At 41.5% G+C, this 12,368-nt stretch overlaps 1 protein-coding gene across 2 annotated transcripts in view; it reads left to right on the top strand.

Annotated features, from left to right (window-relative positions):
• LOC110490038 (WW domain-containing adapter protein with coiled-coil) overlaps positions 1–12,368 on the top strand; it is a 74,191-nt gene that overhangs the window by 41,148 nt on the left and 20,675 nt on the right. The window contains exon 7 of one of the 2 annotated variants that reach the window (XM_021563135.2): positions 1,164–1,406. The exons of the other annotated variant lie outside the window; for it this stretch is intronic. Within the exon in view, the coding sequence (XP_021418810.1) occupies positions 1,164–1,406 (243 nt within the window). The remainder of the gene's footprint in view (positions 1–1,163; positions 1,407–12,368) is intronic. 2 annotated transcript variants of the gene reach the window in all.

A 12,368-nucleotide genomic window follows, 5' to 3' on the forward strand; every position in this document is an offset into this window, starting at 1 on the left:
CATCCCGTGAACGGGATTGTTGTCATCTGACACTAATTAGCATAACGCAACAGACATAAATATTACTAGAAAATATTCCTATTCATGAAAATCACAAGTGAAATATATTGAAACACAGCCTTAGCCTTTTGTTAATCACCCTGTCATCTCAGATTTTCAAAATATGCTTTACAGCCAAAGCAAGACAAGCATTTGTAAGTTTATCAATAGCCTAGCATAGCATTATGTCCAGCTAGCAGCAGGTAACTTGGTCACGGAAATCAGAAAAGCAATCAAATTAAATAGTTCACCTTTGAGCTTCGGATGTTTTCACTCACGAGACTCCCAGTTAGATAGCAAATGTTCATTTTTTTCCCAAAAATGTTATTTTTGTAGGCGAAATAGCTCCGTTTGTTCTTCACGTTTGGCTGAGAAGTCGACCGTAAATTGCGGTCACGACAACGCCGAAAAATATTCCAAATTAGCTCCATAATATCGACAGAAACATGGCAAACGTTGTTTATAATCAATCCTCAAGGTGTTTTTCAAATATCTATTCGATAATATATCCACCGGGACAATTGGTTTTTCAGTAGGAGCGAGAGGAAAAATGGCTACCTCTGTATTTTATGCAAGAATCACTCAGAGCCATCAGGTGACCACTTGCGCAATGTAGCCGCTTACGCTTATTCTTCAACATAAAGGCGCGAAACTACGTCACAATGCTGTAGACACCTTGGGGAATACATAGAAAAAGTAATCTGGTTGATAGCCCATTCACTGCTCAATAGGGACGCATCGGAACGCAGAGCTTCAAAACATGAGTCACTTCCGGATTGGATTTTTCTCAGTCTTTCGCCTGCAATATCACCTCTGTTATACTCACAGACAAAATGTTTACAGTTTTGGAAACTTTAGTGTTTTCTATCCTAAGCTGTCAATTATATGCATATTCTAGGATCTTGTCCTGACAAAATATCCTGTTTACTTTGGGAATGTTATTTTTCCAAAAATGAAAATACTGCCCCCTAGTCACAGCAGGTTAAATGTTTCCCACGCTGCACCTGCAAAAAAATTGATCAGAATTGCGAATCATAACCGGATGTGCGAATGCTTTTCACATTTGAGATCTGACAAGGCTGCCTCCCTCACTCCTTCCCCTTCCTCCTCTCCTCCCTCCACAGAATCGGCCCAGACGGAGAAGCAGCCAGCATTGGCGTCCTCCTCAGGCTCGGGCCTGAACCCCACATCGGTTACCCCCGGTTCCTCTTCGGCCTCTACCACGGTGCCCGTGTCCCCAGTCCTGCAGTCCCCTGTCCATACCCCCCTGCTCCAGGACCCCTCACTGCTCAGACAGCTCCTCCCAGCACTTCAGACCGCCCTACAGCTTAACAATGCCAGCGTCGACATGGCCAAGATCAACGAGGGTAAGAGAGTCACGTGCGTACACACCATGTCCTCTGAAGATTCTTACATGTGAGGGTTATGGTGGTAAATGATTTCGCAGTCAGCAAATTATGGGTCAGCGCCATCTGTTTCTCTTAGACCCAGTATTCTCTTACCCTTCTATCCACAACACCGTAATAGCTCACACACAAACACGATAGAGGGTATGCTGAATGCTTCTGAAGCAAATTAAGATTGAAGTGTTTGTTTTGGTCATGATGGTGACTGAGACCAGTCGTCTTTCAACCTTTCTTTTACCTCCCTCTGAGGACACTACACAGGTACTGGGCAGGTACAGTTGAAGTCGGGAAGTTTACATACACCTTTACATTTAAACTCAGTTTTTCCACAATTCCTGGCATTTAATCCTAGTAAAAATGTCTTGTCTTTAGGTCAGTTAGGATCACCACTTTATTTTAAGAATGTGAAATGTCAGAATAATAGTAGAGAATGATTTATTTCACATTCACAGTGGGTCAGATGTTTTCATACACAACATTTGTATTTGGTAGCATTGCCTTTAAATTGTTTCAACTTGGGTCAAACTTTTCGGGTAGCCTTCCACAAGTTTCCCATAATAGATTGGGGGAATTTTGGCCCATTCCTCCTGACAGAGCTGATGTAATTGAGTCAGGTTTGTAGGTCTTGTTGCTCGCACACGCTTTTGCAGTTCTGCCCACGCATTTTCTATGGCATTGAGGTCAGAGCTTTGTGATGGCCACTCCAATACCTTGACTGTGTTGTCCTTAAGCCATTTTGTCACAACTTTGGTAGTTTGCTGGGGGTCATTGTCCATTTGGAAGACACATTTGCGACCAAGCTTTGGTCATTATGGCCAAACAGTTCAATTTTTGTTTCATCAGACCAGAGGACATTTCTCCAAAAAGGACGATCTTTGTCTCCATGGGCAGTTGCAAACCCTAGTCTGGCTTTCTTATGACGGTTTTGGAGCAGTTGCTTCTTTCTTGCTTTGCGGCCTTTCAGGTTATGTCGATATAGGACTCGTTTTACTGTGGATATAGATACTTTTGTACCTGTTTTTTCCTCCAGCATCTTCACAAGGTCTTTTGCTTTTGTTCTAGGATTGATTTGCACTTTTCGCACCAACGTACGTTCACCACAAGGAGACAGAATGAGTCTCCTTCCTCAGCAGTATGACGGCTGCGTGGTCCCATGGTGTTTATACTTGTTTACTATTGTTTGTACAGATGAACGTGGTATCTTCAGACGTTTGAAAATTGCTCCCAAGGATGAACCAGACTTGTGGTGGTCTACAACTTTTTTTCTGAGGTCTTGGGTGATTTTCTTTTGATTTTCCCACTGAGTTTGAAGGTAGGCCTTGAAATACATCTACAGGTACACTTCCAATTGACTCAAATGATGTCACTTAGCTTATCAGAAGGTTCCAAAGCCATGACATAATTTTCGGGAATTTTCCAAGCTGTTTAACTCTTACTTCTACCCCCTCCTTTTCGAACATTCTGTTAAAAATCGCGCAACTTTTCAGCGTCCTGCTACTCATGCCAGGAATATAGTATATGCATATGATTAGTATGTGTGGATAGAAAACACTCTGAAGTTTCTAAAACTGGTTAAATCACGGCTGTGACTATAACAGATTGTGTGTTTCATTGAAAAACGCAAGAAAAACTGCTCTCTGAAAGCTAAAAATAATTTCCATAAGTCACTTCCATGGGTTGTTAAAAGAGGACAAAATTTAATATTGACCTGCATGCAATTCATACAAATTCCACACGATGTCGCCATTGTCGTCATTTTCAATTGAATTTTTTGTTGGAAAATCCATCTATCTGGCTTCCGTTTCTTCCAGTCTCCAACAGGATGTTGTTAATGTGGACATTGGCAGCCATTGATTTGCAGGCGAGGAGCTATTGAATATACATCGCCCTGTAATCATTTTGATAGATTATAAACGTTTACTAATACCTAAAGTTGGATTACAAAAGGATTTCGAAGTGTTTTGTGAAAGTTTATCGTCGACTTTTTTAATTTTAAAAAATAACGCAGCGTTTAAAAACGATTTTTTCTGAATGACACAGCTTCCATAGAAAGCTATTTTGGGTATATATGGACCGATTTAAATGAAAAAAAGACCCAATAGTGATGTTTATGGGGCATATAGGAGTGCCAAGAAAGAAGCTCGTCAAAGGTAATGAATGTTTTATATTTTATTTCTGCGTTTTGTGCTGCGTCGGATAAGCAGAGTCTTTGTTTACGTCGCATTCAGGCATTTTCAGGTGGTGCATGCAATCAGATAATAGCTTCTCATGCTTTCGCCGAAAAGCATTTTAAAAATCTGACTTGTTGGCTAGGTTCACAACGAGTGTAGCTTTAATTCAATACCCTGCTTGTGAATTTTGATCAAGGTTTGAGTTTTAACGAGTACATTTAGCATTTAGCGTAGCGCATTTGCATTTCCAGGTGTCTACTTGAGACATCTGCGTCTCAAGTAGAAGAAAGAAGTTAAAGGCACAGTCAACTTAGTTTATGTAAACTTCTGACCCACTGGAATTTTGATACAGTGAATTATAAGTTAAATAATCTCTGTAAACAATTGTTGGAAAAATTACTTGTCATACACAAAGTAGATGTCCTAACTGACTGGCCACAAGAAACTTGTGGAGTGGTTGAAAAACGAGTTTTAGTGACTCCATCCTAAGTTTATGTAAACTTCCGACTTCAATTGTATGTACACTTGACTAACAGGTTACCTGTGTATGCATACACCCACAGGTTGTCCAACCTAGGAGTGAGCTGCCTTTTCTTCTGAGGTCTTCCATATTGGTAGTGGTGCCTGACTGTGTGGTAATGTTGTCATGATACCAGAATTTTGATTTCGATACCAATTTTAGCATCATGATACTCGATATCAAGGCATATTAGCCAGTCACAGAATGGCACTTGATTCTGACAGATCAACTCAGCTACTTCTTCAGTCGTTTGGTGTCTTGAGTTCAATATCATTACATTTGCATTTAAAACACACATATATACAGTGGGGCAAAAAAGTATTTAGTCAGCCACCAATTGTGCAAGTTCTCCCACTTAAAAAGATGAGAGGCCTGTAATTTTCATCATAGGTACACTTCAACTATGACAGATAAAATGAGAAAAAAATCCAGAAAATCACATTGTAGGATTTTCAATGAATTTATTAGCAAATTATGGTGGAAAATAAATATTTGGTCAATAACAAAAGTTTATCTCAATACTTTGTTATATACTCTTTGTTGGCAATGACAGAGGTCAAACGTTTTCTGTAAGTCTTCACAAGGTTTTCACACACTGTTGCTGGTATTTTGGCCCATTCCTCCATGACCTGTAACTGCTTCTTTAAGAGGCTCCTCTGTCCTCCACTCGTTACCTGTATTAATGGCACCTGTTTGAACTTGTTATCAGTATAAAAGACACCTGTCCACAACCTCAAACAGTCACACTCCAAACTCCACTATGGCCAAGACCAACGAGCTGTCAAAGGACACCAGAAACAAAATTGTAGACCTGCACCAGGCTGGGAAGACTGAATCTGCAATAGGTAAGCAGCTTGGTTTGAAGAAATCAACTGTGGGAGCAATTATTAGGAAATGGAAGACATACAAGACCACTGATAATCTCCCTCGATCTGGGGCTCCACGCAAGATCTCACCCCGTGGGGTGAAAATGATCACAAGAACGGTGAGCAAAAATCCCAGAACCACACGGGGGGGCCTAGTGAATGACCTGCAGAGAGCTGGGACCAAAGTAACAAAGCCTATCATCAGTAACACACTACGTCGCCAGGGACTCAAATCCTGCAGTGCCAGACGCGTCCCCCTGCTTAAGCCAGAAAATGTCCAGGCCCGTCTGAAGTTCGCTAGAGAGCATTTGGATGATCCAGAAGAAGATAGAACTTTTAGGTGAAAACTCAACTCGTCGTGTTTGGAGGACAAAGAATGCTGAGTTGCATCCAAAGAACATGAAACGTGGCTGGGTCTTTCAGCATGACAATGATCCCAAACACACCGCCCGGGCAACGGAGTGGCTTCGTAAGAAGCATTTCAAGGTCCTGGAGTGGCCTAGCCAGTCTCCAGATCTCAACCCCATAGAAAATCTTTGGAGGGAGTTGAAAGTCTGTGTTGCCCAGCAACAGCCCCAAAACATCACTGCTCTAGAGGAGATCTGCATGGAGGAATGGACCAAAATACCAGCAACAGTGTGTGAGAACCTTGTGAAGACTTACAGAAAACGTTTGACCTCTGTCATTGCCAACAAAGGGTATATAACAAAGTATTCAAAACTTTTGTTATTGACCAAATACTTATTTTCCACCATAATGTGCAAATAAATTCATTAAAAATCCTACAATGTGATTTTCTGGATTTTTTCTTCTAATTTTGTCTGTCATAGTTGAAGTGTACCCGTGATGAAAATTACTGGCCTCATCTTTTTAAGTGGGAGAACTTGCACAATTGGTGGCTGACTAAATACTTTCTTGCCCCACTGTATATATATTTAATGAGTGACAGCCATGTCTGCATTAAAGGAAATGGTCACCCATTTTGAGTGTTATTGGTTTGTGCATCTAATTATGTCTTGATTTTCTGGGTCATTTCATGTTTTCACGTGAATCTGAGTTATTGGCGTTCAAGCTGGCTGACATTCGACCTGTATGACTTAGAACTGTGGTAAAGTTGCTCTCAGTACACTGGAATTTTAATAGGAATATGACTTTTAGATATCATACATGTCAGATTTCAATGCTGGCTGATGTCACAACTCCAGGATGTCTGATCTCGAAAGCCATTGATCATATTTTGCGTCAGTGTAACGCCTGACCCAGCACTGTCGACCAATCACGTTCACGTTGTCATGCAGCGTCACAGTTGCTAAGCTACTCGTCACGCGATCCCTTCTCAAAGTCGGTGTATATGTTGAAACGTGCCTGTTTTCCTCAATAGTACGTATTGTCAAGATTCCAAAGCTATACAATATTACAGATAGCAAGTTAATTCTCACATCTCTGAAAATATTTGTTGAATTTCGTGCTAATGTTGGGTTTTTGAGATAATGCTCAATAGACTCCCATTCACTCAGAATCGCCCAGATTGCACTGTGCGTCCCATTGAAGTAGCACGGGCAATGTTTCCCATCTCCTCAACGGTGAAAGAGCCGTTAATTTGGCTCCCTGATTTGCACACCTATTTTTTGAGGTCTCAATGTTTTTCTGCAGATATATACTGCATCATTCTCTAAAGAGGGTGAATACCTACCGCAGAAACAATGAGTAGTGGGGAGAGCGCATCAGTTTGGTCCACACTGATTTTTAAAGTGTGCAAAAAAATAAGTACATTTTTTGCAGACCATCTAATAATTTGGCAATGTAAAAATGTATTTGAATGCTCATTTGACGATCTGACACAATGTGTCTTTCCCTCTCTTGGTATAGTTTGTGTCATGTTTACAAAAGATAGCAGATACTCTTATCCAGAGCGACTTCCTCAAGGGCTCATCTTCAAATTTTTCTCCCAGTCAGTATTCAAAACCGCAACCTTTCAGTTACTGGCCCAAGGCTCTTAACCGCTAGGCTACCTGCCGCCCTGTGTTCTAATGCTACTATTAGTCAGGGTCTGGTTGGTTGGAGGCTGACCCTGTCTGGTGTGTCATGCCGGGTGCTTAAGTGCTCCAGAGCAAATGTGCTCAGCGGGGCCCTCTGTCACACAGACCGGGGCTCTGCAGCAGCCCAATCCTGCTTCAATATGCAACGATGACTGGCCATGCAGAAAAGAACATGGCTGGCACTGGCTGTCTGGGGCGAGCGTGTCATCCTCTGACTGCTTTATGATCCCTGAGCATGGCCCAGAATGCAATATCTTTACTTGAAGCCAACATAAGATACTCAAAGCCATCGTAATGCTTTTATTACTTGTTTTCAAGCATGTGTGCCTTCAGGTTTCAAATTGTATTTTGTGCCGTGACCATTTCAGATTTGTTAGAAACATTGCATGAGATGCTATTTACGTTTTGAGGTCCACTCTCTAACTAAAAAAAAACACGTAAAGTCGCATATTGATGTAGTGTTGCACGGTATACTGCAATTTTAGTATGTTTCAATACTAGAACATGAAACTTTCTGTACTTCTGTCATGTTTCACGTCGTCTACTAATTGAGAGGTCGTCTGTCTATCAGCGCAGCCGATGTCCCCTTATAGTGCGAGTGCACCGTGCATGCTACACTTATTCATTGCTAGCTCTAACCTGTCCTGAGGAACCACTTTACTCACTGGGAGTCTGGGCTGCATCATGTTATCTCCCCACTCATGCTGCACAGAAGTTAACACACTTGAATAATGCAACACAGGATGTAGAAATGTTGCAACTGTTATTTACTGTTCGCAAAACAGTCCATTACAGGCTAGAACACAATGCAAGAAGATACCAGTAGCTTCCAGCTTTGTAGGCTAATTTTCCTTGCTAACTTACAGCTGAAGCCAACATCCATTCACTCCCCTAGTACTTTGTGATGATATGCAAACCATAATGCAAAAAATGCTGATTTTCAGTCACTGCCAAAAATGTTATTTGTTCACTTTGTCTCTCTTGCCTCACATCTGTGCGGTCTCTCTGGGAGGGTCATTAGGTTGAGTCATTAGGTCTTAAACAGACAGCATACTCTGTAATAAAAAAGATTGCTTCTTCTATGCATGTTAAGTACAATAAAATAAGTCCCAAATGGAAGGCAAATAGATGTAGCCCCATGAAATCAGCCAATACAAGCTCAATAATTCAATGTATGCCCATACTCCACTTGATGGAATTAAGTCTGTATTGTGAATTTGTCTTGGCTACGTCTTGATTTACCAAGTTTATCAACAGAGTTACCATTCAAATAAATTATTAGCGTTATGTAGTTTGGTAAAAGCAAATTGATTCATTAATGCATACATAGCATTCTCTGAAAAATTTACAAAACATTTAAAATGTAATGATATTGAACTCAAAAGATCTGTCTGGATCAAGTGCCATTCTGTAACTTTGGCTAATATACCTTTTTAATCCAATGGTATCGTGATACTAAACCTGGTATGGCTATCGGAGTCAAAATGATGGTATCGTGACAACAATAGTGAGGTACAAAGTAGAGGTCTGCCGATTATGATTTTTCAATGCCGATTGTTGGAGGACCAAAAAAAGCCGATGCCGATTTGAGAAGAAAATAAAGAAAATATATATATTTTTTTATACAAGTTTTACAATTATTTATTTGTAATAATGACAATAACAATACTGAAGGAACACTTATTTTAACTTAATATAATACATCAATAAAATAAATTTAGCCTCAAATAAATGAAACATTTTCAATTTGGTTTAAATAATGCAAAAACAAAGTGTTGGAGAAGTAAAAGTGCAATATGTGCCGTGTAAAAAAGCTAAGGTTTTAAGTTCCTTGCTCAGAACATGAGAACATATGAAAGTTGGTGGTTCCTTTTTAACATGAGACTTCACTATTCCAAGGTAAGAGGTTGTAGTTATTATAGGAATTATAGGACTATTTCTCTCTACAATTTGTATTTCATATACCTTTGACTATTGGATGTTCTTATAGGCACTTTAGTATTGCCAGTGGAATAGTATAGCTTCCGTCCCTCTCCTTGCCCCTACCTGGGCTCGAACCAGGAACACATCGACAACCGCCACACTCGAAGCAGCGTTACCCATCGCTCCACAAAAGCCGCGGCCCTTGCAGAGCAAGGGGAATAACTACTCCAAGTCTGAGCGAGTGACGTTTAAAACGCTATTAGCGCACACCCCACTTACTAGCTAGCCATTTAACTCATCTGGTAGGCTTGTGTCACTGGGCAGCTCTTGGCTGTACTTCCCTTTTGTAGTCTAATAGTTTGCAAGCCCTGCCACATCCGACGAGCTTCGGAGCTGGTGTAGTACTATTCGATCTTAGTCCTTTATTGACACTTTGCTTGTTCGATGGTTCGTCGGAGGGCATAGCGGGATTTCTTATAAGCTTCCGGGTTAGTCCCGCTCCTTGAAAGTGAAAGCTCTACCCTTTAGCTCAGTGCGAATGTTGCCTGTAATCATGGCTTCTGGTTGGGGTATGTACGTACAGTCACTGTGGGGACGACGTCATCGCTGCACTTATTGATGAAGCCGATGAATGTGGTGCACTCCTTAATGCCATCGAAAGAGTCCCAGAGCATATTCCAGTCTGCACGCAAAACAGTCCTGTAGTTTAACATCTGCTTCATCTGACCACTTTTTTTTTTAAATAAACGGAGTCACTGGTGCTTCCAGCTTTCATTTTTGCGTGTAAGCAGGAATCAGGAGGATAGAGTTATGGTCAGATTTGCCAAATGAAGGGTCGAGGAAGAACTCAGTGTGTGGAGTAAAGGTGGTCTAGATTTTATTTAATTTTTTCCCCCCTCTGGTTTGCTCATTTAACATGCTGACAGAAATTCAGTAAAACTGATTTAAGTTTCCCTACATTAAAGTTACCGGCCACTGGGAGAGCATTTTCCTGTTTGCTTATGGGGGAGTACAGCTCATTGAGTGCGGTTTTTGTTCCAACCTTGCTCTGTAGTGGTATGTAGACAGCTACGAAAAATACAGAAACTCTCTAGGTAGATAGTGTGGTCTTCAGCTTATCAGGAGATACTCGACCTTGGGCGAGCCAAACTTTGACTTCCTTAGATATCGCACACCAGCTGTTTACATAAATGCATATGCCCCTGCCTCTTGTCTTACCAGCGGCTGGTGTTCTATCCTGCTGATAGTCTATAACCCTCCAGCTGTACAGCGTCTACACGGTGAGACATAAGATATTACCGTTTTCAATGTCCCGTTGGTAGGATATACGTGCTTTCAGTTCGTCCCATTTCTTTTCCAGTGATTGAACGTTAGCTTGCAGAACGGAAGGCAAGCTCAGATTAGCCATTCGTTGCCTGATCCTCGCAAGGCAGGCAACCTGATCTTTTGCTTCAATCTCCGTTTCCTTCTCCAGCGAATCACGGGGATTGGGGCCTGGTCATGTGTCTGTGGGATATCCTTCATGTCCGACTCATTGAGTGTAACTCCTCGTCCAATTTGAGGTGAATAATCCCAGTTCTGATGTCCAGAAGCTCTTTTTGGTTATAAGAGGTAGCAGTAACATTATGTACAAAACAAGTTATGAACCACACGAAAAACCAACAAAATAGCATGATTGGTTGAGAGCCGGTAAGACGTCAGCCCTTACACTCCGGCGCATTTGTGCTGCGTGTTATAGAGTTGGGTGACGTCAACCTTTGTCCTGTCGTGATTGTGTACTCATAAAAGATTGTGATAGTGCGCAATATCATCATATATTGGCCAACCCCCTAAAAAATACATGCTTAAAAAAAATAATAAATAAGACACTGCTAAAACCACCGTTGGGCTATAGGGCTAAATCGCATGCGACAAATCAAATTTTATTTGTCACATACACGTGTTTAGCAGATGTTGCGCATGTAAAGAAATGCTTGTGTTTCTAGCTCCAACATTGCAGGAATTTCTAACAATACACACAATCTAAAGGAATGGAATTAAGAATATATAAATATTTGGACGAACAATGTCAGAGCGACTGACTTGCCTAGTTAAATAAAGGTTAAATATAAATACATTTTAATATGAGATGAATAATGTAAAATACTTAAACATTATTAAAGTGGCCAGTAATTTCAAGTCTATGTATATATGCAGCATTCTCTGTGCTAGTGATGGCAATTTAACAGTCTGATGGCCTTGAGATGGCTATTTCTCAGTCTCTCGGTCCCAGCTTTGATGCACCTGTACTGACCTCGCCTTCTGGATGATAGCGGGGTGAACAGGCAGTGGCTCGGTTGGTTGTCCTTGATCTTTTTGACCTTCCTGTGATATCGGGTGCTGTAGATGTCCTGGAGGGCAGGTAGTTTGCCCCCGTGATGCCTTTGGCAGACCTTTCTACGGTTGCGGGCGGTGCAGTTGCCGTACCAGGCGGTGAAACAGCCCAACAGGACACTCTCAATTGTGCATCTATAAAAGTTTGTGGGTTTTAGGTGACAAACTACATTTCTTCAGCCTTCACAACACTGTCTGTGTGGGTGGACCATTTCAGTTTGTCAGTGATGTGTATGCCGAGAAACTTGAAGCATTTCACCGTCTCCACTGCGGTCCCATCGTTGCGGATGGGGAGGTGCTCCCTCTGCTGTTTCCTCCTTTGTTTTGTTAACGTCGGTTGAGATGTTATTTTCCTGGCACCACAATCCGAGCCCTCACCTCCTCCCTGTGGGCTGTCTTATCATTGTTGATAATCAGGCCTACTACTGTTGTCGTCTGCCAACTTGACGATTAAGTTGGAGGCATGCATGGCCACGCAGTCATGGGTGAACAGGGAGTATAGGAGGGGGCTGAGCACGCATCCTTGTGGGCCCCCAGTGTTGAGGATCAGCCTCTTGAAACTAGGGGGCACTATTTTATGTTTGGAAAAATAACGTTCCCAAAGTAAACGGCCTATTTCTCAGGACCAGATGCTAGAATATGCATATAGTTGACAGATTAGGATAGAAAACACTCTAAAGTTTCCAAAACTGTAAAAATATTGTCTGAGTATAACAGAACTGATATTGCAGGACTGAGAAAAATCCAATCAGGAAGTGACTCTTATTTTGAAACCCCTGTGTCCCTATGCATCCCTATTGCCCATTGAAAGTGATATCAACCAGATTCCTTTTTCTATGGCTTCCCTAAGGTGTCAACAGCCTTTAGACATAGTTTCAGGCTTTTATTTTGAAGAATGAGCGTGAACGACCACATTGCTTAAGTGGACAGGTGGGGGCTCTCAGTGATTTGTGCGCAAAAGGGAGAGGCAACCATTGTTTCTCCCGGTCCTAGTGAAAAGCCAACTGTCCCGGTTGATATAGTATCGAATA

The sequence above is a fragment of the Oncorhynchus mykiss genome, chromosome 15, assembly GCF_013265735.2.
Source record: "Oncorhynchus mykiss isolate Arlee chromosome 15, USDA_OmykA_1.1, whole genome shotgun sequence".
In the NCBI taxonomy this organism is placed as follows: Eukaryota; Metazoa; Chordata; class Actinopteri; order Salmoniformes; family Salmonidae; genus Oncorhynchus; species Oncorhynchus mykiss.